General features: G+C 39.8%; 1 protein-coding gene across 1 annotated transcript; it reads left to right on the top strand.

The window, feature by feature from the left end:
* The first annotated feature begins 1,701 nt into the window (after positions 1–1,701).
* On the top strand, positions 1,702–15,666 carry LOC139688123 (uncharacterized). The gene is made up of 5 exons (XM_071585551.1): positions 1,702–1,713; positions 2,340–2,625; positions 3,076–3,690; positions 10,710–10,786; positions 14,296–15,666. Exons 1-5 carry the CDS (start codon positions 1,702–1,704, stop codon positions 15,664–15,666), a joined length of 2,361 nt encoding a protein of 786 aa, XP_071441652.1.
* The last annotated feature ends 1,939 nt before the right edge of the window (positions 15,667–17,605 follow it).

Genomic DNA, 17,605 nt, shown 5'->3' with positions numbered 1-17,605 from the left:
TAATTTTTTATTGTGAGCCTTCAGCCAAGCCGTGGCACAATTCACGATGCCATTGCAATGGGATGACATCAAGTATTACCATTCATATCTCATGCTTACAGACAGGAGATACGTCACTACGTTACCTTTCAAGACAGACGTCCTAACTCATATTAAGGTATACCCTTTAGGTCAGGCGCAGAGTCATTTTTTAATGCAGGTATAATAAAAAGTAAAGTAATAATTACTGAGCTAATTTGGAAGAGACTTTAATTTTTCATGCATATATTTGGCAATAAATTGTGATAAGGAACAAAGCGAAATGTACATAGAGCATAAGTATACAGGAAAACTACTGAATTACAAAATGAATTTTGTCATCATATAGTTTTCTAGATTATGCAAGGCGACTAAATAAAACATAAAAAACTAAAATTTTGCACCATGTTAATTGTATGTATTTTGGTGTGAAAAACTTCAAATTCCAAATGAGAAATCAATCATGGTGAATTTAGGCTTCCATAAATCCACGATGAAAGATGACAACGCCAACAAGTATGGCATTTACCAACCGACCGGCGGTACCTAGGTCAAAATACAATGGATTTATCTAAGCATCAGCATATAAGTTAAATTTCAAAGTGAATAAAAGCTATAGGCGAGATAAAATAACAATAAACCGCAGGTGGCAAAGGAGTGTTAACTGGTCTTCTGAATAATATGCGTTAACTTAAAAAGCCTTTGGGCTGAATCTCGACTGGACTCTGACTATTCACGGCAAGCTTCACTGGTTACTCAAATGGAAATACAATTCTTTAATTGAATGTTTTCCATTATTATAAAAATGAGTGGATCCATATGAAACTATATTAAGGAAGAATTTACTAACATTTAACGCGCTCTACGAAGTTGTTTTTATTCCTCCGAAACTCAAAAAACACATATGCATATCGGTTCCTAACTTTTCAAATTCCTATCCCCTAATATGGAAGTATATTACTTTATTCTCTTCATTAAAACTGTAGCATGATTCCATAAAATAAAGATACCATATTCATTATCTTTATAGTCAAATAACGCATTGTACATATACCGGTAAATCCTAGTTAGTCGAGGATATCTGGCTGGCTAGAAACTACTCCAAAAATATGAAAACGTTTCTCCATTTTATTAATATTTTTCCCTTATTATAAAAAGCCATTTCAGCCTTCTAACATTAACTTAGCCGTATATCAAGAGCAAATTAGCCCTGGCAGATTTTAAATTAGGTTTCATAAACCAACAATTATTGCTGTTGCCAGATATTTAACATGAAACATATATTAATCTGAAATTTTTTGTAAGTTAGAGATTCAATGAATGTTAATAATTATATTTATAGCTCTGGGAAACAAGTTCATTTGTGAAAAAAATTGTGACTAGGCTGCCCAAAGAGTGAACGTCACTTAGACGGCGTGATCACTCACCGTGCCCTCTTCTTTTAAGCCGGAAGCATCGTCCCAAAACGCTCCTCGTTAAAAACTCCCACTCCCCCTATCAAATGCCCTCTTCGGTGCAACACATCGTCCCTTCCGCCTGGACCTCCCCCTTCCCCTCTCTCCCCCTCCCAATTAGTTTACCCAGAACGTCGATATAAAAGAGGGCCGAGCAAATCACAGCGCCATTACCACCTCAGTGCACCCACCTACATCCACCGTCGAAGTACGTGGATTTTTCATCGCCATGAAGACCCTGGTGAGTATTTTTCCCGCAATCCGGGAGAGTAGAAACATAGATCTCAAACTTAGTCCAAAAATTTCTCCAAAAAAATAAGGATCGCCAAACAAGGTCCTTGAATATTTCTTCAAAGTGACTTTTTAAAAGACTTCACCATTGGAATTGATATGATCCAAATTAGCACAACGAATTAAAAATTAGAAAATGAGTGTGCCTCTTGCGGTGTTCAGAGACTTCTAATAAAATTGGTTTCACAAAAGACACATTCCATATCTACATTTTTAATCGAAGCAAAGGTATGATACAATTGTTCAAAAAAGAGAAAACATCTATTCGATGTTTATTACAGTAAATAAGCGGCATAAACAGAAATACCCCAAACAAAGTAGTATGTGAAGTGGTTGTTTCAGCTAACATGCAATAAACGATTTAAACAAAGAGATTTTAAAGTCAAATCATTTTATTAACTCATAGGGTATTTTAAAATAACCAATTAATACGAATAATTATTATTAGCAGTAGTCCACTGGCTTCTTTTTTAAGAATTCCAGCGCTATATAAGTTTTATACATGTGTATATGTTATTATTTATACCTAAAAAAAGCGTACATATAGGTAACTGGTTACTTGATTCTCCTTTCCAGATATTCCTCGCTGTCTTGGCACTTGCTTCTCCAGCGTTTTCCGGAGAAGAGAAGAAACAAGAAAAACGAGGCATTCAGAATCTGGGCTCGGGACACCAAGGATTTGGAGCCGGAAGTGACCTGGGACAAGGAGGTGGAGGTCATGGCTATGGGGGAGGCCTTGGCCACGGGGGTGGTTACGGACAAAGTGGTAGTTTCGGCGGCGGTGGCCACGGCGGCAGCCTAGGAGGTTTGGGAGGAGGACATGGCGGAGGATTCGGCGGAGGACTGGGCCAAGGACTCGGCGGTGGATTCGGGGGTGGATTCGGCGGTGGTCTCGGTGGAGGAGCAGTCGGCGGTGGAGGCAGAGTCAATGTGCAGACAGTGACCGTACCACGACCTGTCCCCGTTCCGCAGCCATACCCGGTCACCATCAATCGCCCCGTCCCCGTGCCACAGGCCGTACCCGTTCCCGTCAACGTCCCTCGTCCCGTTCCAGTGTCAGTACCCCAACCCGTCCCCGTCGCTGTCCCACGACCAGTTCCAGTCTCAGTCGAACGCCCGTATCCCGTTCCAGTGCCCAGACCTGTCGCCGTCCCCGTCGCCGTCCCTAGACCAGTACTCGTGCCACAGGCGGTCCCAGTCACCGTCCCAAGGCCCGTAGCCGTTCCAGTGGCACAGCCAGTGGTGATTCCTCAGCCGTACATTGTTAACGTGGGAGGTGCCGGTGGAGCTGGAGGCGTTGGTGGAGCAGGAGGCGCCGGATTCGGAGGTGGAGCATTAGGAGGAGGCTTGGGAGGCGGTCTCGGCAGTGGTCATGGGTTCGGAGGTGGTAATGGAGGGAGCCATGGTTTCGGAGGCGGTGTTGGAGGTAGTCATGCTGTAGGAGGTAGCATCGGAGGCGGACATGGCTTCGGAGGTGGGCATGGTATTGGCGGTGGGATCGCACTTAAAGGAGGACTCGGAGGAGGTCATGGTCTTGGCGGTGGATTTTCGGGTGGATTCGGCGCAGTGCAAGGTCCCTATGGAGGTGGACATGGTTTCGGGAGCGGTATCGGAGGCGGCCATAGTATTGGAGGGGGCATCTCTCTCAAAAGAGGATTCGGAGGAGGTCATGGTCTTGGCAGTGGATTCGGGGGTGGATTCAATGGAGTACACAATGTTCAGGGAGGTGGATATGGTCTCGGTGGCAGCACCGGAGGTGGCCATAGCGTGGGAGGTGGAATCGCTCTCAAAGGGGGATTCGGAGGGAGTCACGGCCTAGCCGGTGGATTCAATGGAGACCACAGTGTTCACGGAGGCGGATATAGCCTAGGAGGCGGAATCGGAGGTGGCCACGTCGGAGAACTTTCGTCCGGAGGTTTTGGGAAGGGTAAACGGTAAACACTAATCAAGCATTCCATCGCATAATTAACCCTTGAAGACGATGTATAAAAACGTTCCTACTATTTTTTATTTCATCCAATATAATTCACTGTAATCATTTTGCATTTCGCTGTAGTCATCGGATATGTAAACTATGTACATTCAATTATATTAAATGATTTCTTTAAAAACTATGCTAATTTCAATATTTGAACATACCTTTTACAATATTATAGAATATACGTTAATTGTAAATCGTTTTAAGAATTAAAATCACTCCCAACGGAATAATATTTCCAAATATAAATCTTATATTTCCATAGAATTGAAATGATAAGAGGAGGAAACTTCACGGCTAATATCAGCGATTGACAAGGTTTATTTTTGCCATCTCCTATTGATATTTATCATCGTGCCTATGATTCTATTTGCTAATGAATCCTTCTAACCGTCGTCTAAGTATGTTAATGTGGTTATCCCACATTAGGTATGCACAATAAAACTTCTATATGAAAGTAATATCAAAACTTTATGAACAGATGGGGAAGATATGTAAATAAATCGATAGATTAAACTGGACAGCCAGTTTAAAATGTACATTTCTTTCTTGGTTACTGTAAGTAAGCATGCAAGACGAGCATGCTAATTAAATATTCAATACAATACAATTAATATAGAACAATCGCAACAAGGCTATAAATACTACTAAAATGTCACAGTAATCAACCCAAACGTTGGTTTGCTAAGTTAGTGTTGAGGACATCAATCCATAAACAAATACGGCTTGTGGAGCAAATAAATTAGGGTAGGAGGATCAGTTTCTTGGGACTGTGGTTCACCAGAAAGATCTAGTACCCGAAAATTCTTAAAGCTTGGGGGAAGCATCAGGCACCCTTAGGCGTCACCCTTAATTGAATCTGGACAGTTCTGTCTGTTGCTGACCCAGTGTATTAAAATGACCACAAATAATTAATACCCGAGGGACATTGTTGGTAATTTTTCCGATCCCCTATCGTTCGAGAGAGAAATGGCCTTTTCAATCTGTTTATCGTAATTGCAGTTTATCTGTCTAAATTAATTTTTTTATCTCACGTACCGCATAGCGACGGGATTAGCATTATGTTTTATTTTAAAAAATATTTATAATTAATTTAGGAGACCTAAGCAAATATTTTAGCATAATTCGTCTCTGAATGAATGAAAATTAGTGTAATAAATCCAATCGCAGTACTAAAATTATCATGAGATAGTTTTGCAAATCTGACTCTTTGGTGAACAATAAGAGTCAGGCATTTAAGCCGTCTTCGTGAGATTATCGTTTACTAACAGTGTGTTCTAAGTGAAGCTTAACAGCAAACATTGCTCTTTTAACTTTTCGCCACTTTTTAAGTTCTCTTTTCATAGGCCATATTTTTCTCGTAGCTTTTTTTTGCATATCTTCCTTATATGCTCCTCAAAATTCCTTGGAAGAAGAGTGAAATTGAAAAAAAGTATTAAATACATTTAAAAGCTTCGCTCCTTATGCGTATTGGTTTAATATTATGATGAGCAAGGTACAATAATTTCATAATAGCAGGAAAAGAAAGACAACACTTGGACTTGGACTACAGCATAATCAATTCTTAAAATGCATATGTGAAGGACAATGGGATCGGGGTGGTGCGATGGCTAAAGCACTGGCTTCCCACCCTGAGTGTGGGTGGGTCTGAGTGGGATTTTTTTCAGTAGTATCCCGATCCCTACTTGGACTGCTATGTAGAGTACACTTAAAGTGAGTTGGTCGTCTGTCGGATGGGACGTTAAATTGTGGGCCGTAGGCTAATCCCGACGCCGGATTTCCCTCTACCATTCCTACATTCTCTGAAACATTCCACTTAAATCAAATTACCCACCTATCTGTTATAACTACTACCACTACGAAGGACAAGTGGAAGGGCAGAAACCAAGACGAAATTCCCGGGATCTATATTCTGCAAAAAACAGGGAGAAAGTCTTTCACATCGTGTGGAAGTTTGAGTAAAGCAACGGCGGAGGAAAGAGGGGGCTATTACGACAAGGTATTGGCTTTAGAAGCTAATGAAGATGAAAACTTCATATTTCTTTTTTAATAATGCATTTTAATTCAATGATAACTTCGAAAGACTCTGATGAATCATTCCTAGATCCGAAGAAATTTTGAAGGTTTAGGAAAGATAAAGAGTTAATATTCTTCCTTCTTATGTCGCCACCATTTGTATAAATTTTAAGCAAGTATACTGAAGGCGTTCTCTAATAGGGTACAGAAAATAACTGAAAAAAACACTTGCGGTAAAGTATCCATGACAAAAGAAAATAATTACTTAGAGTAAACTGGGTTTATAACTATGTAGAAAACATTGAAAAATTCAATTGTAAACATGCATGTGTACAAGAACAAAATCTTACTGAAGTCGGATAAGAATAACGACGAAAATTCAAAAAAAATTGAAAAGTAAGTATGTGAAAAGTGATAAAAGAAGGATCAATAGCATAGAAAAGATGATCGCTCAAAACCTATTAAACAAGAATGGGCAATGAAAATCAATACGCTTGGGTGATTGAAAAGATCCTTTTCCGGTGTAATGTACTGTATAAAAATTTAACATATATAAGACACATGTCAAGTAATACAATACTATATAAACAATAAGATCTCTTAATTATTAGACGGGTTATGCTCCTTTATAAATACCAAGCACATATCATAGTGATCAACCGAAACTTTGGTCTTGATAGGTGAAGGCACGGGTAGACCTCACCAAAAACCATTATATGTGACATTCAGGAGATGGGGTCAGTTATATATGCCTTTGATTTATCACCCAGCTCTTGTAATCAGAATACAGTATTCCTGATATTCGTTATTCGGTTATCCAAAAACATCGCAACCGAATTCAAAGAGATCATTTCGTCAGAAGCTAGCTTTGACCTTTGTAAAAGCGTACTAATGACTGGCATAGTTTTAGGCGTGGTTTGGTGGAATGGGAACATATTAATGGCTAAATAAAAAAACATTTCCCTCATTCAACATATTGATTGCCATCGACCAAGTTTTGATGTACTACATGGCATTCAGAACATTAAGATATTAATCTCAAAAGCATGGTGCCCTCGCCGCTGAATAAGAATTTGTTCCTGCTAATGATATGGTGTACAGCCGCATGAGGCCTCATGCGGCTGTACACCTCTTGCACTCATTCTTCACCAAAAAATGATGAAGTTTATAGAAATCTTCCGATAATATTTTTTTTAACCAGAGGAGAAATGCTAGCATTTGGCGATTAATATATAGTCAGGGAATCGAATATGACCAAACAAATTAGAAAGATCGCCTGTTAAAACACGGACACATGAGAGCTTCGAGACAGAATGCAAAATGATAACAGATCACAAAGTGCTAAAGGTTGAGACAATGAAATATTGGTTTATACTCTCAGTATGTGATGCCCTGATTGGGATTAATATTAGGATAATATTGGGATTTTTACTAATCGAAGTGATCGGAATCGCCAAAAAGGACCGAACTAACTTTCGCACTCATGCTTTTAAAAGTGTATCGTATACATTTAGTAACGCACAGTGAACTGAACAATTAAAATAATGGAATTAATACTGGTAGCATCCCTCCTTGAATAATTTTTCCCCGTTCTAGCATGAATTTACAAGTCAACTTTAAGTAGAGTAAACAGGACATTTATTGAACTCTTTCATCAAACAGAAAATAATTTTTCTTTGTATTATCTATTATGCTTCTTCTAAGCTAAAATATACTGCCTCCTAAAAATGTGATCGTTTAAATACCGTATGTTCAGTACACAAATAACAGTACGGATAAAATCTATGCCGATAATATAACCGTTCATTAAAATACTGCCTTATTTAAAGCTTCTTTTGAATAAGAGCAAGGTCCGCTGCATCAGTGGCTAATTTTGTAAATGTAGTATCACCACTAATAACATTCATGAAATAATCATAGGATATTATAATGCGTTATTATGAATTTCCTTCAACAATAGCACGAAGACAGGGTACCACAAGGAAAGTAGCATATCTATATACTTTAGATACTATATATTTCATCCCTGGTGTCCCTACATTTGCTGTGTAATTACCGTGCGGTGGCTTTCGGTGAAATGCAAAGTGTGCGCATAAGAAAATGATGAGCTGCTATTCTCATTTCTTTTAGGGTCCAGGTGACTTCAATATTTCACAATCATTTTCAGTGCTTAATTATGATTAGGAATCAATAGAAGAGTTGTTATATAAGGAGCATCACATCAAAATTCGCCATCTTCGATTCTTTGAGAACAAAGTTTAATCGAATTGAACAATCCCAAAGAAACTGCGGGAGATGCCGCAACAGTCACTTTTAACGGAGTCATCCGCTAATATGCATTTCAATTCAAAAATTTCAGAGTGTAAAAATCATTCGCCTTGACCGGGATTTCTTTCCAAATTGAAGAAAGTATTAAGTGGTAATTTTACAGTCTTCAACTTCTGAGTTAGAATGAATCAAACATCAAATTCTAGATGAAATTCCATTCATTTTATTTTCGCTTGTTTGAATGAATGAAGGAGACTTGTTAACAGTTAGTGCCTCTCAGTTTAAGTATTTGGCGACGGATCTGATAGAGCCGGTTTAACATAGAGATAATTGCTTTAAATGGCCATGCTCATTTAATAATTCCAAGCAGAACATATACTTATCTGTTCAAGATGCCATGAATTCATAAAAAGCTGCAGGTAGCAAAGGAATAGTAGCTTGGCTTCTGAAAATGCATGTGTCAAATTTACAAACTTAAAGGTCTATCGGTAATTCAGCCGCAACCTTACCTATTGAAACCATATTTTGGCTAGCTAGAGAGGTGGAAATGGACTTTGATTTCTTTGTATTATTGAAATCAGTCGCTACTAAAATAATTAATGATATTAAACAAGGTTAATCAATAGGAAAATGGGTTAATTGGTTGGATAAAAAGGTTACTTGATAGGATGAACAGGTTATCTAATAGGAAAAATATGGTAATCAATATGAAAACTTGTTCATCCAATAGTGAAATATGTTAATCAGTAGTAAAAATCATTCACTCCCATGGCCATCTACGCTCAAGGGATGTTAGTAGGCCTCGTCAAAAGTCTGCTCCCACTTCTTCCGGTCTCCACGTCTTACTCCACTTTGTCTTTCTGCATTTTTAGGTCTTACCCGACTCCTTCTCCCTACTGGATTTTCTTTCCAAACATGCTTTATCATTCTGTGGTCCTTGAATCTTCTTACGTGGCCCGCCCATCTCAGCCTTCTTCTTCACACTTCTGCTGCTATGTATGGTACTTAGATACATTCCTTTTCTGTGCTGCACTTTTTCGTTCAAGAGTTGTCTTCCGTTTGTAATATAAACATCTTTCTCAAGATTTTGTTTTCCAGATTATTATTTTTTCCACACTTATTTAGTATCCATATTTTAATTCCATACATGAAGAGGGTCAAATTAAGATTCCGTGGGCTTCAATTTTTGTAGGCTATGATAATAACTTTGATGTTCACAAAATGATTAGGGCGCATGGTATTTTACTTCCTGTATGAATTATATTTTTATCTCAAAATTTTCTCTGTTTTGCAAGGTAATAATAATCCCAATATGCCAGAACATGTCAACTTTTTCAAAAACTCGATTTCAACAGTGAGCGTCCCACATTGCTCATCACAGTTGCATCCAAAATGCGTGAATTTTATTTTTGCGTTATTGACTTTCAATTCAACTTGCAGGGATTATTTATTAAGTATTTTTTCGGTTCTTTTAGGCTTTTTTCAACATTACCACGTCGTCAGCACATGCATAAACTATTGTCTTTTGTCTAATTCTTATATCAAAGTCTGTTTTCCTTACTTCTTTCAGTGTTTCTTTTATTGTATGGCTAAAAAGTAATAGAGGCCGTGTCTCCATCTTATACCAGTGTTATCTTTAAACGATTAAGAATACTCATTCTCATCTTCAATCTTGCACTTGAAATCCGTGGAAAACTAAAAAGCCAAGTTTACATTCATGAAATCCGCAACTGTTTATTTTACTGGTCCCATATTTTTTTGGCACGATATAGCTCTTCATAATTTGTCTCTGTCTACACTGTCATAGGCTTTGTTAAAATCTACAAATAGACCATAGAACTCTTCATTGATTTCCCCGTATTTTGAAATAGTTTCTTTAATCACCCTTATCTACTCTGTAATCTAGTCGGTTGTAGCCCACCAATTTTTAAAACCAGCTTAGGGTCTTCCTTTTTTCCTTGCGTGTAAATTTCTATACTATACTGCACTATTTTTAGCACTTTGGTACGTCGAATTCAAAAGATCTCTCCTTAGGTACGTGCCTAATCCCTTTTGAACTCGATGGACAAAAGGGCTATCCCTCAGTAATTACAGTACTATACAAGACTATACAATACTTAGTGACACTAAGGACTAAGGTCTAGGACTAAGGTCTGGCAAACGAGGGTAATAGGTAAAATGATGATTTGTTGTTTTGGCGTAACTAAACAGAGTTTGCTGAACATACCGAATTGAAAGCAATCACTTTGAAATTCCACACAAACTTTTATTAATGACAAGAATTAGGCTTCGACGTTCGACGACCTGATGATGACGTCCAACATCAAAAATTAGGTCGCGTCCTAAATAAAATGTTATTTGCGTCAAATTTCATAGTGATTACATTCAATTCAATTAGAGGTAAAGATTTTTCGGTGCACCGAAACCATGAGCATAATTTCTGCAGCGAATTCAATGACGCGATCGCTCATCAACCCCTCTTTGAAATGGCGAAAGTATCGCACACAAACGCTCCTCATTAACGACTGCCTCTCCTCATCCCACCCCTTATAGAAATCCCACTTCAGTGCATTCCCTCAAACCCTCCACCCAGACCTCCCCCCGCCCTCCTCTCCCTATCCCAATTAATGAAACCAGAGTACCGATATAAAAGAAGGCTGAACATATCATTTTAACATTACCAGCTCAAGATTCCTCACGCGCGCTTCCATCTACATCATCCTCCGCAGCGTGTGGATCTCTCTCCGCCATGAAGATTCTGGTGAGTACTTTCTACCACAAACCGGAAACGTACGAACAAAAAACCTTACGTGAAGTTTGCATAATCATTTTTCATCAAGAAAATGTGATAAAATGTCGTTTGATATTTCCCTGAGAGATATTTTTCATTTTTCAGTTTTGGAAACCGTTCCGATTCAAATGAGTGCACAGAGAAAGATAAAGAAAAATGCATTCAAATTGTTTTGGCTTTAGGAGCCTATTTCAAGTAATAATACCAAAGGATAGCATTTTTAATTGACCCACATTATTTTTATACTGGTAGAAAATATGCATAGTATTGCAGCATCACAAACAGGAAGTCTTAACCAGAATATTCTTCGAACTCCACTTGAAAATAGCAACGTGGAAATCAAACCTTTATGAAATCTTGATAATATCAACACTATTTAAAACATAGTCTTTAGATTCTTGCTGTTTTAAAGGTTTTATCATTTGCGGGGAAGAACCATAAAAATACTTTCAAAAAACCTGAAGTTCCTATAATCTTGAATCCTATATCTTTGAATCCTAATCCTTTGGGAATTATTTTTTTATTGAAACAGCTTCGCCTAACTGGTAACCTAACCCTCCTGCTACACATCCTAGCAGTCTCTTGCAGGGTTAAATGTAAATAACATATATTAATTCTCCTCACTGAAAATTAGACTTCATTAAACACGTAACATTTAAGGTTCATTTTTCAAGTTTGTCATTGGACTATGCCAATAAAACGTATCATTTCGATCATATGCTGTGCCTCTTGCTTTCATTAATATTAGTCAATTTTAATGTACAAACAATCGTAAAATACGATTTTATAATTACTGCACAAATATTAAAGTCATATTGATACAAACATCTAAACCAGTGTAGACTTTCTCCCAATTAAACACATTCGCAGTTTCCCGGCAATGAATTCAGATCATCATATAGTATTAATGTCATCCAATTTCGTATTCCGTCAAATTCAAGTGGTTAAAACAGGGAATACGGTAAAGGAAATTGTATGCAAAAAGGACGAAATGAAATAAACCGGAACGAAATAAAGGAGGGCCAAAAATCAGTAGAGAAATTTAACGGTGACAACAGGGTAACGGGTATATAGTACATGTTAGACGAAAAATGAGAACATATAAAAAAAAGAGATTTCAAAAGCCACAAAAACTCTGCAACCGAAAATCATAATGCAACTATGGATGTATGACTGGATCATTGAGAAGATTAATGGTAGAAGGAAATGGAAGAATACAAACACATATTTAGGTAGAAGAGTGTACGAGGCTATTAAGAACAAACATAGACAGAAAACTAATAGGGCGAAAGAAGTGTGTTGGAAAACTAAGTGCAAGGATGTAGAGGCATGACAGAAGGAGTGAGAATTTTATGAGCTGTACAGAAAGGTGAGAGGTTTGGAATTGAGAAAGACACACCCGTTCACACTCTTTAAAGATACGTCAGGAAAATTATTAATTCAACCAGTAAAGACTCGGGAGAAATGAAAAAATACATAGAATATCTAAATGGTATAGATATTAGGCCAGAACGGTAAGACATTGAAAGAGAATATGACATAAATGGTTAAGACAAGGCATATTCGACTGATACATAGAAAGGGTATTAAGGGCATAAAAATTAAATAAGACTGCGCGGATAGAAAATCCTCCCGCAGCACAAATAAGGGTCTAGGAAAGCGAGGTAGTAAGAGTTTTTAATGGACGCATTAGAATCATTTATGAAGGAAAATTTGACTGGTTGGTCATGAGATCATTGTCAGTTCCCATCACGTGTAAAATGGTCGAGGAGACTCTCTAGCCAAAGAAAGATAGATGACTTTGGAATGGATGCCTATTTATGAAACAATCCCTAAAAGTGATGGTGGCGATATAAGTATGCGAGAATACAAAAGATATGTATAAGATTTTTTTTTTAATTCGAAGATTTTGGAAGTTGTTGAGAAGATCTTTTAGATAACTTGAAATCACGCTATTTTGACTCGTTACTTACTCTAAAGGCTGCGGGTTCAGATATGTGTTTATTGAAGACTCATGCCTAGACAAGAGGATTCATCATTTAATAAGATTCTATATTATGATATCATATACGGCTGAGCCAATTTCGCATAGCTATATCGATCACTTTGTTCATTCAAAAAATTTCTAGGTTGAGAACGTTTCTATACACTTTATTGATGAATATGAAGCAAAAACAGCGAAACTCAGTAGGCTCAAAACATATGCACCAACTCCATCTACCCCAGTAGTAATTGGTAGACAATAAAAATAAATAAAGCTAAGTAAAATTCCAAAAAATCTAATTTTTTAACATAACTGCTTGGCAAGTGGCTAACGGCGAAACCGTGTGTCGGGACAAATTTTATACACACTCCATGCATGAAATTAAAATTGAGTACTCTTAGTAGTAATTGCAGCAGTAGCAGTGCTCTTTGAAAGGGCAAGGGAAGTTGGCTTCACCAACCAAGATATTTAAAAAAATCCTAACTCGAACCTGTTACAGACCGGAGTATACATGACTGAAGGCAGGACAAGCAGCATACGAGCCTTGTTCCTCGTACCCTGTTCCTCACGCATCCCCCGCCAAAGCCATTAGTTTTTACTGTCACAGAAAACTATAGGTATCGATGGGTCATGGCCGTCATAAGCCAGAATATACTAGTACAAGCAAATTAAAAACACGAGTGAAAAGTAAAACCCAATTTAATCCGTGAAACCAATTGCTTCTTTTCGCATTCAAGGAAAAAACTTCAGAATACTGCTGGATGGTATATGCCGAGCAGGCATATATATATATATATATATATATATATATATATATATATATATATATATATATATATATAAACACAGTAATCAACCCGAAGGTCGGTTTAGTAGGTGATGGCAGAGATCACTCCGTACTAAGCCCTATACGGCGTGTGAATATTCACACATCAGGGTAGGGGGGCCAGATCCTTTCCCTGTGCCGGTCATGGGAAACCATGACCGGCACAAGGAAACCCTGGTCCCAGGGTTTCCTGGTACCCGAAAAATATCACTTTAGCTTGGGTGGAGCTGCAGGTGCCCAGAGTACCCTGCCCGAGAATCGAACCCGGGACCCTCCGGTCAGATCTCCAACGCTCTACCCACTGGACTACCGCCCTACATATATATATATATATATATATATATATATATATATATATATATATATATATCTTCGAAATGGAACGCTCTTCGGCGACGCACAAATATATAAAAACACAGATGTAGATTTTTAGACTACAGAGACACAAAGAAAGGACACTCACAATATGTTATTTGACGTTTCGACGGCTCGGCTGTCGTCTTCAGAAGGTTTAATTACTATGCAACTATGCTAGAAAGTATTTCATTCAAAAAATACTAGTTTAACAATCGATGATTAAGGATGTATCTTTAGCAGCAACAAATAATTCCTGAGATTTAAAATATAAAGTTATATGACGGCAATTAGAGATTTCATTACCCTTTCCAGATTTTCCTCGCTGTTTTGGCACTTGCTTCTCCAGCGTATTCCGGAGAAGAGAAGAAACAAGAAAAACGAGGTATTCAGAATCTGGGCTCAGGACACCAAGGATTTGGAGCCGGAAGTGACCTGGGACAAGGAGGTGGAGGTCATGGCTATGGAGGAGGCCTTGGCCACGGGGGTGGACACGGACAAAGTGGTAGTTTCGGCGGCGGAGAGCACGGCGGCAGCCTAGGCGGTTTGGGAGGAGGACATGGCGGAGGATTCGGCGGAGGACTGGGCCAAGGACTCGGCGGTGGATTCGGGGGTGGATTCGGCGGTGGTATCGGTGGAGGAGCCGTCCGCGGTGGAGGTGGAGTCAACGTGAGGACAGTGACCGTCCCAAGACCAGTCCCCGTCCCACAGCCATACCCGGTCACCATCAATCGCCCCGTCCCCGTGCCACAGGCCGTACCCGTTCCCGTCAACGTCCCTCGTCCCGTTCCAGTGTCAGTACCCCAACCCGTCCCCGTCGCTGTACCACGACCAGTTCCAGTCTCAGTCGAACGCCCATATCCCGTTCCAGTGCCCAGACCTGTCGCCGTCCCCGTCGCCGTCCCTAGACCAGTACTCGTGCCACAGGCGGTCCCAGTCACCGTCCCAAGGCCCGTAGCCGTTCCAGTGGCACAGCCAGTGGTGATTCCTCAGCCGTACATTGTTAACGTGGGAGGTGCCGGTGGAGCTGGAGGCGTTGGTGGAGCAGGAGGCGCAGGATTCGGAGGTAGAGCCTTAGGTGGAGGCTTGGGAGGCGGTTTCGGCAGTGGTCATGGGTTCGGAGGTGGTAATGGAGGGAGCCATGGTTTCGGAGGCGGTGTTGGAGGTAGTCATGCTGTAGGAGGTAGCATCGGAGGCGGACATGGCTTCGGAGGTGGGCATGGTATTGGCGGTGGGATCGCACTTAAAGGAGGACTCGGAGGAGGTCATGGTCTTGGCGGTGGTTATTCGGGTGGAAGCGGCGGAGTGCAAGTTGCCTATGGAGGTGGACATGGTTTCGGGAGCGGTATCGGAGGCGGCCATAGTGTTGGAGAGGGCATCGCTCTCAAAGAAGGATTCGGGGGAGGTCATGGTCTTGGCGGCGGATTTTCGGGTGGATTCGGCGGAGTGCAAGTTGCCTATGGAGGTGGACATGGTTTCGGGAGCGGTATCGGAGGCGGCCATAGTGTTGGAGGGGGCATCGCTCTCAAAGGAGGATTCGGAGGAGGTCATGGTCTTGGCAGTGGATTCGGGGGTGGATTCAATGGAGTACACAACGTTCAGGGAGGTGGATATGGTCTCGGCGGCAGCACCGGAGGTGGCCACGGTGGAGAAACTTCGCAGAGTGGTTTTGGGAAGGGCCATTGACCATTGCTCAACCAGTCCATCTAATAAAAAACCGATGAAGACTATCTTTAAAAGGGTTCCCATTCTTTTGTATTTCATCCCATTTACTTCATTTCATTTAACTAGTACTCGTAAACAGTCATTAATATGTAACACTTACTATAGACTCTCAAATTAAACACTTAACACTAAATCTACACTGTTTAAATATTTTTTTGCTCCGTTTATCTAATATACTAGAGTTAAACGGCTAAATATTGCAATATTCACCACGTTTAAATACGTGATGAAAATTGATGAAGGCACTTGATCATGTCCATTACGTGGAAAGTTAATACGAGAAGGATACTACTTATGAATTTTCTTTAAATTGATTGAAGTTGAATTTTATCTTAAAATACTTTTGTTCTACTGTTTTGCAAAATATCAAAAGATATGTAATTAGGAAGTTTTAACGAACGCAGGTCAAAGTATTCTTGACCTCTATATTTTGCAATCATTTGTTGCTTGCAGATAGCTCACAACTTCGTGTGAAAAATGATGAGACGATTAGACAGCTATGACGCAAGCTATATATTCATAAAATAAATTTATTTTGCTCAGTTCTGTTTGAACCTTCAGATTGGATCAGACGGCTATCACTTGTGCATCAGAGAGTTGAAATTGGCATGTCTAATTTGGCTCCTAATTCCGTTTTTTAGTGGCTGTATCTTATAATTTATTGTTTGTATCCGTTATCCGTTATTGCCTTGTAAGATTGCCTTAGCCAGAGGTAAACAAAATGGCGGGATGTATTTTCGCCGTAAAAGACTGCAACATTCACTCGAATTTGTGAAATCACACATACTGATTACATTCCTGAGGATGAAGGATAGTAATTGGATATTTTTAGCAAAAAAATTAAAGTAATAAATTGTATGCACGTCACATTTCACGCAGAAAAAATGTTAACATTGATCACTGGCTTACAAAGAGGACATGGCTTTGGAGGATGGCATGGTATTAGCGGTGGAATCGCACTCAAAGGCGGACTCGGAGGAGGTTCTGGTCTTGCAGGTGGATTTGTAGGTGGAATTGGTGGAGTGCAAATTGTCCATGGCGGTAGCCATGGTTTCGGGAGTAGCATCGGAGGCGGCCATAATGTTGGAGGGGGCATCACTCTCAAAGGAGGACTCGGAGGAGGTCATAGTCTTGGCAGTGGATTCGGGAGTGGATTCAATGGAGTACACAACATTCACGAAGGCGAATATTATCTCGCCGGCAGCATCGTAGGCGGACATGGTTTTGGAGTCAGTATTGGAGGGAGCCATGGCCTCGAAGGGGTGTTGGAGGTAGTTATGCTGTAAAAGGTGGCATCGGAGGTGGGCATGGTATTGGCGGTGGATTCGCACTCAAAGGAGGAATTGGAGGCGGGCACAGTCTTTAGCTGTGGATGCAGAGGACGACTTGTTTAAGTACAAGGTGTCCATAAAGACGGATATGGCCTCGGGGGCAGCTTCAGAGCCATCCATACAGTTGGAGGTGGTAACAGCCTCAAGGGAGGAATCGGCAGCAATCATAGTATTGGCAGTGGATCCAATGCGGGGGACAGTGTTCACGGAGGAGTTTATGGCCTTGTGGGCAACATCGGGGGAGGCCATGGTGGAGAACTTTCGCACGAAAGTTTTAGGATGGATAAACTGTAAACTCGCATCAAATGAACACCGCTTTGCAAAGGTTCCTATACATTTGTATTCGTATTTCACCCCATATATTTCATTTTATTCACTTTTCGATGCTGTATTATACTGAAATCTCTATAATATATAATTAAAAGTCTACCTTGCTTTATATATGTAAGAATTCTGCTTAACTGCTTACTGTAAGCAAGCTTTTAATTTATTATTAACTATGGGTATAAAATTCTTGATTTGTCAGCAACAACTTCCCTATATGAGATCAGAAATAAAAAGTCCATAAG

The sequence above is a fragment of the Hetaerina americana genome, unplaced genomic scaffold (genome assembly GCF_022747635.1).
Source record: "Hetaerina americana unplaced genomic scaffold, ioHetAmer1.1.p SCAF_2, whole genome shotgun sequence".
NCBI classification, from domain to species: Eukaryota; Metazoa; Arthropoda; class Insecta; order Odonata; family Calopterygidae; genus Hetaerina; species Hetaerina americana.
Note: the sequence above shows the minus strand (reverse complement) of the source record. Positions and strands in the feature narration are given on the sequence as shown.